General features: G+C 48.0%; 1 protein-coding gene across 2 annotated transcripts in view; it reads right to left on the reverse strand.

The window, feature by feature from the left end:
* Window positions 1-11,910, reverse strand: part of necab2 (N-terminal EF-hand calcium binding protein 2) — a 127,098-nt gene extending 115,188 nt beyond the window's left edge. For both annotated transcript variants that reach the window (XM_048546246.2, XM_048546245.2), the window contains exons 1-2: window positions 11,658-11,910; window positions 10,630-10,654 (exon numbers count right to left, since the gene is read on the reverse strand). In XM_048546246.2, coding sequence (XP_048402203.1) covers window positions 10,630-10,654; window positions 11,658-11,888 — 256 coding nt within the window. In that variant the 5' untranslated portion in view covers window positions 11,889-11,910. The remainder of the gene's footprint in view (window positions 1-10,629; window positions 10,655-11,657) is intronic.
* Window positions 11,911-12,474: the final 564 nt, after the last annotated feature.

Here is a 12,474-nt window from a genome sequence, read left to right on the forward strand (position 1 = left end):
ACCCCCTCAAAAGGCAATACAACTCCCAGTGAACCCTGAACCGGTCCCACATCCTCTGCCCAACACAGATTGGGGAGGGAAAAGCTAAGGAGGAGGGTTGGGGATGGGTTGGGGGGATTGGGATGGAGGATGGAGGTGGGGGAATGGAGAGGAAGAATGGAGGAGAGGGAAAGGGGAAGTGATGGGAGGGCAATAAGAAGGGAGGGAATTGAGGGAGGGGAAGAGGATATAGAAGTGGAGGAGGGGGCCAGAGGATAGAGATGGGGAGAATATAGGGAGGGAGCCCTGCTGTGCGAAGGGAGCGGGATAAAGGCAGGCACCCTTACCCTCCAGACTCTGAAAAGAAAGTGTAGTTGAGGGGTAGGTGAAGGGGGAAGAATTGTTGGGAGATTGGAGGCATGAGCTGGTGGGGGTGAGGGAGGTGACACTGGAAATTGGATCAGCTTGTGGAATAAAAAACAAATTCCATTACTCTGGCTCTTCACCACTTCATCCCGCAAAATCCCAGGTCCTCCTGTCCCCAATCCATTCCTAATTCCACTCCCATCCCAGCCCATTCCAAACCCCTGACTGCAGTGAATGACTGGTGTCTCACTCAATTTGTGATGATACTTTAAGAGGTGTGGTCTGTCCTGGTTTTCTTTTGAAGAGAGGTTCTAAGACATAGATGTCGAGCTGTCTATTTGATTCCAATAAAATAAACACTTTGTAGACCTTGTGATTTTATTAAAAGTTGCAACAACAGAAGCAGGCTGAATGGGTGGGGTCAAGCTCCCACAGAACCAGGATATTTAATTTTAGCTTTCAGCAATTGCTGGGATCTTGAAGCTGGATGTGGAAGCTCTTAGTCTTCACTCTGTTACAGCTATAAACTGAGATTCTGTTCTTGCTGCTGGAATTACATGTGAGAAAATCTATTTTACTCAATTTGCCTTTGCCAAGGGTGTGTTTATAGCATGTTACTATATTGGAACAGCTCATTAATACTTGTTAATAAAATATTATTTTGTTAAGCAATGCCACAGAGTTCAGTTAAGCCAATTCTTTTCTTTTACTTATGTTTTGTCTGTATTTTAATTGTAGTATAAAAATAAAGCATGTTTTGCTTAATATTGAGTATTTGACCAAACAAATTGCATCTGGAATGCAATGCCTTATACTTACCTTTCAAGTAAGAAAATGTTAGGTCTAGGCTATCTTCTGAATATATTTTGAGGGAGTTGGTTTGGTCCATAATACATTCCACCAAATTATATGTCGATAGAGATGAGGTTCTCAGCTCTCTTCAAGATGTTGTCACTGACAGTCTTCTGGAGATCCTGCTGAGTGGGCCTATGTTCCCAGGGCCTGAGATTGTGGATTCCAAGCTTGGTCCCCAGGACCCTGGGTCTACCTCAGGCTTCATCCTCCATCTGGGCCCCATCACACCTGTCTGAGCTCTGCAAGCCTCCAGCCCCAGTTACTAAGCCTTGACAGGCCCCTGACCCGGGCTCCGGTCCTTGCATAGACACTGACAGTTTCCTGGGATCTCTCCCCCACAATGTCCCTTTGAAACCCCTCACTCGGCTGAGTTGTCACCATTCAGAAATTGTTGCAATGTCAGGACCTGGCTTAGAAGTGCAGAAATCTCAGGATCACAAATAGTGACAACCCAGATTGCCTGCAGAGAGAAGCCAGTGAAAATGATGGGGGAGGGCACAGCAGGTTCATAAGCCATGCACAGACATCTCCCAGTCCCTCCAAGTCAATGTCAAGACCTGGAACTGATGACAGGGGTGGAAAGACTGCCAAAAAAACAACAGCAACCTGCCAACAACTATGTCATATGTGGAGTCTTGGGCACAGCCCAGGTTGTCTATGGTCCAAGGGTCCAACATCCTGCCCCGCTGAGAGTGAGGAACAGAGCGACATTCATCCAGAACATAGGGAGGCATCAGCACTCCAGGCATCTCCTCATCCGAGGCTCAGTCCTCAATGCCACACTGCCCATTCACAATGCCAGTCTGACATGAGGTTCAACAGGCACTGCAACAGATAAGAGCCCACACAGCCACAGGCAAGGGAGGAAGGGTCTGAGGAAGGGTCGGGTAAATGCAACAATGCACAATACCCGACCCGAATCGTTAACTCTGTTTTCTCCTTCACAGATGCTGCCAGGCCTGTTGAGCTTTTCCAGCAACTTTGTTTTTGTTCCAGCGACTGTCAAAGATGGAATCCTCACCAAAACACTGCAATGATATACGACAGAGCAAACTTGACCTCCTGTCCCTTATCTACAAGGAGGAGAGCATGCCCAAGATCTCTGAGACACTGTAATTGTGACCATCTTCAAGAAATGAGATGAGCCAGAAGTGCTGAGTCGATGATCCATCTCGGCCTCCTCCAGTGGTCCCCAGCATCACAAATGCAAGCCTTCAACCAATCTGACTCACTCTAGGTGATACCAAGAAACGGTTGGAGACACTGGATACTGCGAGGGCTACAGGCCCTGACAACATTCCAGTAATAGTACTGAAGACTTGTGCTACAGAACTCACTGCTCCCCGAGCCAAGCTGTTCCAGTACAGTAACAACACTGGTATCTACCTGGTAATATTGAAAGCTGCCCAGGGGTTTCCTGCATGTAAAACACAGAACAAATCCAACCCGGCCAACTACCACCCCATCAGTCCACTCTCGATCATCAGTAAAGTGGTGGAAGGTGTCAGTAACAGTGCTATCAAGCAGCGTCTGCTCAGCAATAACCTGCTTACTGATGCCCAGTCTGCCAGGACCACTCAGCTCCTGACCTCATTACTGCCTTGGTTCTAACATGGACAAAAGAGTTGAATTCCAAAGGTGCGGTGAGAGTAACTGCCCTTGTTATCAAGGCTGCATTCAACTGAATGTGGCATCAAGGAGCCCTGGCAAAACTGGAATCAGTGGGTAGTGGGGGAAAACTCTCCACTGGTTGGAGTCATACCTGACACAAAGGAAGATGGTTGTGGTTGTTGGAGGTCAGTCATCTCAGCTCCAGGACATCTCTGCAGGAGTTCCTCAGGGTAGTCCTAGGCCCAAACATCTCCAGCTGCTTCAACAATGACCTTCCCTCCATCATAAGGGAAGAATTGGGGATGTTCACCAATGAGTGCACAATGCTCAGCACCATTCGCAATTCCTCAGATACTGAAGCAGTCCGTGTGCAAATGCAACAATGCACAATATCCAGGCATGAGCTGATAAGTGGCAGAAAACAACTGTGCAATTCAAATGCCAGGCTATGACGATCTTCAACAAGAGACAATCTAACTACCACCCCTTGACATTCAATGGTGCTATCAACACTGAATCTCCCAATATAAACACTCTGGGGGTTACCATTGGCCAGAAGCACAACAGGACTCACCACACAGACACGGTTGCTACAAGAGCAGCTCAGAGGCTGGGAATCCTGCAGTGAGTGATTCACTTCCTGATTCCCCAAAGCCTGTCCACCATCTACAAGGCACAAGTCAGGAGTGTGATGGAATACTCCCCACTTGCCTGGATGTGTGCAGTTCCAGCAACACAGAAGAAGCTTGACACCAACCAGGACAAAGCAGCCTGCTGGATTGGCATCACATCCACAAGCATCGACTCCCACCACCACTGATATTCGGTTGTAGCAGTGTGTACTATTTACCAGATGCACTGCAGAAATTCACCAAAGATCCTCAAACGACACCTTCCAAACTCATGACCAATTCCATGGAAAAGGACACGGGCAGCAGACATATGGGAACACCACCACCTGCAAGTTCTCCTCCAAGACATTCACTAACCTGACTCAGAAATATATCATCACTTCTTCACTGTCACTGGGTCAAAATCCTGGAATTCCCTCCCTTAAGGCATTCTGGGTCAACCTACGGCAGATGGACTGCTACAGTTCAAGAAGGCGGCTCACCACCACCTTCTCAAGGGCAACTAGGGATGGGCAAGAAATGCTGGGCCCAGCCAGTGACAACCATGTCCCATGATTGAATGAAAAAATGATCCAATGTGCTAAACTTCAAATAGGAGTCACAGGCAGACAGAATAGTGAAGAAGGCATTTTGTGTGCTCGCCTTCATTGAGTACAAGAGTTGGGAGGTCATATTGTGGCTGTACAGGGCATTGGTTAGGCCACTTTCGGAATACTGCATTCAGTTCTGGTCTCCCTGTTACAGGAAAGATGTTGTGAAACTTGAAATGGGTCTGAAAAAAATTACAAGGATGTTGACGGGGTTGGACGGTTTGAGCTACAGGGAGGGGCTGAATAGGCTGGGGCTATTTTCCCTGGGGCGTCGGAGGCTGAGGGGTGACCTTATAGAGGTTTATAAAATCATGAAGCATACGGATAGGGTGAATAGACAAGATGTTGTCCCCAGGGTGGGGAAGTCCAAAACTAGAGGGCAAAGGTTTAAGGTGAGAGGGGAAAGATTTAAAAGAGAGCTAAGGGCAAACGTTTTCACACAGAGGGTGGTATGTGTATGGAACAAGCTGCCAGGTGAGGTGGTGGAGGCTGGTACAATTACAACATTTAAAAGGGATCTGGATGGGGACATGAATAGGAAGGGTTTAGAGTGACATGGGCCAAATGCTGGCAAATAGGACTAGATTAATTTAGGGTATCTGGTCGGCATAGACGAGTTGGACTGAAGTTGGTGTCGGTGCTATACAACTCCACGATTCTATGACTCTACAACTACAGAGAATTCTTGCTGTTGTGCCCACAGGGAAGGTCACTGCAAGCATCCTCCTCAGTCACCTGCTCCCCACAGCTCCGACTAGATCCACAATCTGGGTCCTGTCCATCAGCGAGACCGTAAGGCAGAGGAGCGAAAGCAGTCCATTCAGCCCATTGAGTCTGCATCGCCATTCAATGAGATTATGGCTGTTTTGATAATCCCCAACTCCAGTTTCTGTCTTAACCACATCACCCTTGATCCCCTACCTGGTTAAAAATCTCACAGGGGAAGACAACCTCACCGCATCTACCCTGTTGAGTTCCCTAAGAATCTCGTACATTTCAATACTCCAAACACTCCAATTAGCACAGGCCCCAACATTTCCACAGGCACAATGGATGTGGTCTTCACTGCAAGACACATTCAGGAAATACGGAGAGAAGCAGCAACATTTACACACGGCCTTCTTAAATGTCACTGGGACAGGATTGTGGGGCACGGTCACTGAATTTTGTTGCCAAATTCGCCTCCACCCTCTGCCTGCTGCACGACAAGAGGGAGCCGTGACACGGATCAACAGAGCCCCATCTCACTCCCCCACCCCTACAGATCCAACGTATGCGTGGACTGGGGTCTCTGCTCTCCTGAGGCGATACAGAACCTGCACAATGTGCCTGTTCGACCCACTTGTGGGCACCACATTACAGCAAAGACTTGAATGCATCAGAGAGAGTGCAGAAGCAAGGAATTCACAAGAATGGTTCCAGAACGGGATGCTTCACTTCTGAGGATAGATTGAAGAAGTTGGGTTTGTCCTCTTGGGAGATAGGGCTGACAGGAGAACTGATTGGGGCTTTCAACATCATGAGCGGGCTGAATAGGGTGGCTAGGGAGAAACTGTTCCTGTTCACAACAGGAACAAGAACAAGAGGACACAGGTTCAAAGTGATCTGTAAAAGAAGGAAGGGTGATACGAAAGAGAAAAAAAAAATACTCTAAGCTCATTTGGTAGTTAGGGTCTGGAATGCACCACCTGGAAATGTGGTGGAGGCAGATTCATTCTGTCCAACCCGGTTAGAATATTTAACGTTTCAATGAGATCCCTCTCTTCGTCCTAAATTCTACTGTATATAGGCCCAGTCAAATGAATCCCTGTTCACAGGACAGCCCTGCCAAACCTGGTTTCAGCTGAGTGAACCTGCCCTGCAATCCTTTTGTGGGAAGTATATCCTCTCTTAGGCAGGGAGAACAAAAGTGCACACTGTACTTCAAGTGTGGCCTCACCACAGCCTTGTATAACTACTCTAAGACCCCTCTAATTCTAAACTCAAATAATCTTGCAATGAAGGCCAATATACTATTTGCCTTCCTAATTGCTTGCTGCATCTCCCTGCCCACTTCCATTGACTGGTGTTCAAGGATACCCAGATCCTTTTGTACATCCACACTTCCCAATGTATCACAGTGTAAACAATGCCCTTCCCGTCTCTGTTTCTCACATCGAAGCATATAACTTTACGTTATACTGCCATCTGTTTGTCGCCTCACTCAGCTTGTTTAAATGACCTTGAAGCCTCCTTGCGTCCATCTCACAATTCACAATCCCACCTCAGGTTTGTGTAGACAGTAAATGTTACATTTTTTTCACTCATCCACGCCCATGTATATACATCACGAATAGCTGAGCACCCAGCATGGACTCGTACAGTACGTGAAGCAGTCGGATTCAAAAGGAGCCTCTGCTGATATAACAAGATGTAGAGCATACTGTTTGATTTGAGCCAGACCCTCTCATAAGATCAAGAGGGTTAGGAGCTACAAGATGTATTTGCTGTGCCTGTGCAGTGGAGATTGGTCTCTAGTGGCCTGGCTGCCCCTGCTCTTGGACAGAGCCCTGGCTCCCACAGGACTGTGTGATAAACTGCAATAAACACCCCACATTATAGGGCAGTGACACATTGCACTCCCTCAAAATGAAGTAAGGGATCTGCAATGCCAACAGCCCTACAGACAACATCAAAAGCAAGGGACCTGGATGTTGCGGCACTGTCATAGCCACCAGCTTCAGCACTGTGACACTGGCACCTCAGCCCTGAGTGAGGCCGGGTGGGCGGGAGAAGGTCATCTCAAAGAACGACAAAGTGGATACACCCTTTCTGAGTGCAGGCCAATCTGAGGGATAACAATGCCTCACTGAATTGGTTTCACCAGTCAAATTAATGAACCAGCTGACTATTTTGGCCAGCTCCCTCTGTGTGGTAAGTGAATGCCTTATGACCCTTTGGCCCAGCCTAACCCACGAATAGTTACATTTATACACCTTGATGCGAGACGCAATGGATGAGAACAAACAGTCACGGTGTTCCAGCCTCGGTCAGTCATTCTCCCGCAATCCCAGGGGAGCTGAGCTGATTCTCCCACACTGGTGATTTCTGAAACATCTGGAGAAGCGAGATTGGCAAGGAAAGTGTAGGGAAAGCAAACACTAAACTGGGTGGTCCTCTTCCTCCTTCTCCAGGTGAAATACTTTGATCTGGTCATAACTAACACCCCATGTCATCAGACAGACAAATGCAAGAGCTCATGGAAACACAGTTGCTCCGGACATTGACGCTTGCAGCATGACACTGCCCAAGTGTGGGACACATGCCTCATGCCATGAAAGGAGTTAGCTTTCATTATGTTTGTTTTGATTTACTGGTTGTCACAAGTATCTTGTAATAAAAAAAGGTGCAATAAAAGTGTTGTATAGTGTCACCACTCTCTGGTGCCATCTCAAAACACAGAAATATAAACCACAATATAGAATATAAAGGCAGAAAAATTAAGAAGTAAAGCAAGTGCCCAAATTTATAGTCCTTCTTGTTAAATGCTCCATTATGGGCCATGGGCCGTTTTCCTTTCACCGCACAGCCACTAGAATGAAAGTCATCCCAAATCTTCGGCACCATCTTGCCTCCACCGATGCCCTCACCACTATCAGTTGTTACTGGACCTTGTCAATGCAGATGCCACTGGGTACCACACCCAAACTTGACCCTGCCACCGCCATGAGTCTGCTTTGGGCCCACCTCGCCTGGGTCCATCAGCCTGGCACAGAAATTGGCAGTGGCAGTAGATATGCTTGCTACAGGAAGATCAATAACAATGGACATGAATAGGAAGGATTTACAGGAATACAGCCCAAACCCTGGCAAATGGGACTAGACTGATTTAGGATATCTGGTCGATATGGACAAGTTGGACTGAAGGCTCTGTTTTTTTGCTGTACAACGTTGTGACGCTATGGATCTAGATCCTTGTGCAGGAAGACTTACTCAGTCAATGCACGATGACACTCAACGAGCGGGAGCCACAGAATGGTCCGCAGTACCAAGCCTGCCCTTAAATCAACACGAGACTCTCGGTTTCACTGCCAGGAAACATCGAGGCTGGCTTGATGGAGATCCAGGGGCTATGAAATCGCAAGCATAAGGTGCCCCTGAACTGGAAACGCCACCAATACTCAACAGAGGGAAAATACCTCCAAAGACAAATGAAGGTTGAGGTCTAACTAAAAGGCCTCTGATCAGAAGAATGGATTGTTGTGGGGTGGAGAGACAAAAAATGCAGGAGATCCAGCTGACACCCATGACGTGTGAGATATAGTCATTATCACCTACAGCCCAAGTACCTTTGGACCTACATCCCAACCGAGAGCAGAGGACAGACAGGCAGTCAACAATCATTTGAGTATCTCTCCAACCAAGACTGAGTGCTCACCAAGGACTCACTCGATTACACCCTACAGAATGCCCTTCATCACTAGCTCAGCACAACCCCAGGCCAACATGTAAACATCTTCTGACAACTAACAACCAACGTGGTCAATGGTGCAGATATAATCCCCACCCAGAACAGAAAATACAGTGGATGGGCACTCTTGGTGCAAACACATGGCCTCGCATATCAGCAGAGCCTTTGGAATTCTGAGGAAGACTGTTTAATGACAATGACTTCAAACACAGCTCTTGGTCTGCAGGATAGCAGCAACAATGTGCCCAAGACCCACTGTCCAGGACACTCCTCAAATCCTTTGGGAAGTGTCATCAGTGATGTCTCTACAAATGCTGCAATCTAATGGCAGATTGGCTGTTCCAATATCAGTGTTCCCTCTCAGATACATCCCTAACATCAAAGCACTGGTTATTGCTAGTCAGCTGCACTGTCCAGCTGCCTGACACAATACTTCCAGAGTGTGTGGGACTGTACCACAGTGAGAGTTAATGCGTGTGGGACTGTACCACAGTGTGTGTGGGACCCCGTACCCCAGTGAGAGTCAGTGTCTGTGGGATCCTGTTACCCAGTGAGAGTCAGTGTGTGTATGTGGGACCCACTGCCCCAGTGAGAGTCAGTGTGTATGTGGGACCCACTGCCCCAGTGAGAGTCAGTGTGTGTGTGGGACCCCGTTACTCAGTGAGAGTCAGTGTCTGTGGGATCCTATTACCCAGTGAGAGTCAGTGTGTATGTGGGACCCACCGCCCCAGTGAGAGTCTGTGTGTGAGTGTGTGTGTGAGTGTGTGTGTGTGTGTGTGTGTGTGTGTGTGTGTGTGTGTGTGTGTGTGTGTGTGACCCCGTTACCCAGTGAGAGTCAGTGCATGTGTGGGACCCACTGCCCCAGTGAGCGTCAGTTTGTGTGTGGGATCCCATACCTCAGTGAGAGTCCGTGTGTGTGTGGGACCCGCTGCCCCTGCGTTTGGCTTCTCAGAGCAGAAATCAGAATTAATCAACCCTTTTGAGCATAAATTTGTTTTCATTCAAGCTCAGGTTCAATTCTAATATTTAGACTGTTCACAGTATCATCTTAGGTCTTCTAACAGTTGTGTGTAAAACTCTCAATCTCTTTCAGGAGAAGCCCTTATTCATCATTAAAGGGCCAGAAAAGCCATTCAGTCTATCAGCTCAGCTTCAGTTCTGTTCTGGACAGTGCACTTTCAGGGCAATGTGAAGGCATTGGAGAGGTTAAACAAGGAATTTATCAGAATGGTTGCTGGGATGAGGAATTTCACGTATGAAGACTGATTAGAGAAGCTCGGACAGTTCTCCTCAGAGAGGAGAAGGCTGGGAGGAGATCTGGATGATGTTCAAAATCATGGGGCACCCAAACAGTAAAAGGAAAACCTGTTCCTCCTCTTGAAAGGATTGAGGACATGAAGGCCACAGGTTTCAGAGAATTTGTGAGAGAAGCTAAAGTGGTTCGAGGATAATCTCGTCTGTGCAGCAAGTGCTTCAGATCTGCGATGGAATGCCTGAGAGGATGGTAGAGGCTGGTTCAAACAAGGCTTTACAAGGGGAAATCAAATGGTTAATTGGAAAAGGAGCAAAGTGCAAGGTTACAGAAAGAATGACACTAGGTGAGATATTCATTCAGATAGTTGGTGAAGAGACAATGGCTGAAAGGCAAACTCCTGAACAGGATCTGTGTTGAGATTCAGTCTGATCTGTAGCTGATGTCTATTGACCCACTCTGCCTCTGGTTGGATTCACCTGAGAATCTCTGACTGCCTTTAACCCTTGAAGCCCCAATCAAATCCATGTGAATCTTTGCCAACACTCTATATACCTCCTGAGTTGCACTGTTCAGAAGTAAACACAGTACTGCAGATGTGGTCCAACCAAGGCTCTGTTCTATTGGAAACACAATTTGATTCCAAGCTGCTTGAGATAACGGTAAACATTTAAGAGGATAACGCCTCTTCATATTATCCCAACCGAATCTTAATGTATATTTTAATCACCACAACCAGATGCACTTGCAGTCAGTCCCACCAAGGGGATATGAGCTAAGTTTACACACTGTCCTTGCAATTTAACCCTTTCACCCTCTGCATCATTCCTAAAAATACCTCTGAAAATGAGACTAATATAAATTAAACATGCACCAAAATGATTCTGCACTTACCATTTTTATCAGCTCTTCTGAATATCTAGAGACGTGGAGAAAACAGAATTTTAAAAGATCAATTTCTTCGTTCACTCAGCAGAATTTCAAACCGAAATCATTCACTCTGAATGCCCCCAACTTGCCTGCAGTATTTACTGTTACATTACAAGCCAGGCAATAGAGACATAGCCAAAACTATCGAACAGACACACACTCTTCGGAATTTAATGTTTCTATTCATACATCCATCTAACTTTCATATTAAATTCACTCCCTGCCAACAGATTGCCTCTCTTTCTGTCTCACTTTCCTTCCTTCTAATTCTCCCTCTGTTTTTCTGCTCTCTTCTGTCTTTATCCATCTATTTCCCTTTGTCTCCTTCTTCCCTCGCCCCCCCCCCCCCGCTTTCTGCAGTTTCTCTCTCCGTCTCTGTAAGTTGCTCTCATTATCACTCATTGTGTTTCACTCTCTGTTTCTCACTTACTGTTTTGCTCTCCGTTTCTCTCGCCTCTCTGTAGGTCGCTCTATTCCGCTTTTGCTCTCTCCCTGTCAGCTTCACTCTCTCTCAATCCCTCCGTAGCCATTCCGTGTGTGTCTGTCTCACTTATTTTCTTTTGCTTTCCCTCTCTTGTCCCTTACCGTTTCTCTCTCTCCATCGCCTTCTCTCCGTCTCTGTCCCTCGCCCCTCTCCCTGCATGCCCCTCTTTCTCTCTCTGCCTCTCTGTATCCTTGTCTCTAACTCATTCTCTCTGTCTCTGCATGTCCCTCTGCTGGAGTTCTCCATCTCTCTCCCCATCACTTTCTCGGATATTCTGTCTCGCTCCACCGCATGCCCCTCTCAGCTTTCATCCTCGGGCAGCTCCTTCCGACTCGAGCCCAGTCCGTTCCTATTGACTCTATCCATAGACAGTCCCACCTGCCGGGGAAGGATTCCGCAGGGCGGATCTGAATCAGTCCCTTGGTCAATTGAGGATGGGTAACCACTAAAATATGAAAGTTGGTCTCTGACTCCAGGCGGGGAAAGGAAGAGACAGAAAACTACTTACGTCCAGGATAACTGAGATGCCTTTCTTGGTGTCCGCGGCCACCTGCTGCCTGGAAGGTGCCCCTTCAGTTTTCTGAGATTCCCTGTCCCCGAACTTCTTGTCGCTCATTTTGGTGAGGACCCAGCGCAGGACGCCGTCCAGCCCCCTGATACCGCGGTGCACAGGCGGCTGCGTGTCACGGAGTTGCTGCTGGACGCTGTCCCTGCAGTAGCGAGCTGCCTGATCACACATCTTCCTCACATCCTGCAGACCATCCCCTTCCCCTCACACCCCTCCCTGCAACCCCCCCCCCCGCCCTATCCCCTCCCCACGCACCTACCACCCAGCCCCCCAACACCTCCGCCCCCCCCCCGGGTTCCCAGCAGCTTCAGGCCGGCTCCAGCAGCACTCCCCCCGCCCCCCACCCTCAACACACACACACACACACACACACACACAGTCTATCCCCCTCCCCGTCACCGCTCACGCACTCAGCAGCACCGAGAGCTGGAGGCAAACTGTAGGACGTGTAGAGAAAGAGGAACAGGCCGGCAGAGAGGGGGGAGATGCAGAGGGGCGGGAGGAGAGGAAAGATCAGGCCGTGCTCAACACTCACAGACACTGTCCTCCTCCAACTGCTGCCCCGTCAGCTGTACACAGGGCAAATCCAGCCAGGGAGCCTCCTCAGAAATAGCCCCCAGGTTGATACCACTGTATGTATACAAAGAAAAAACTGTGGGTAAACTTTGTCAATGTCTTTAAGCTCGCAATTTTGTGTTTGTGTGTTTCTGACGATGTGTGTGCGCGGGTGTGAATGTGTATACATTGTGTCCAGAGT

The sequence above is a fragment of the Stegostoma tigrinum genome, chromosome 16 (assembly GCF_030684315.1).
Source record: "Stegostoma tigrinum isolate sSteTig4 chromosome 16, sSteTig4.hap1, whole genome shotgun sequence".
Classification (NCBI taxonomy): Eukaryota; Metazoa; Chordata; class Chondrichthyes; order Orectolobiformes; family Stegostomatidae; genus Stegostoma; species Stegostoma tigrinum.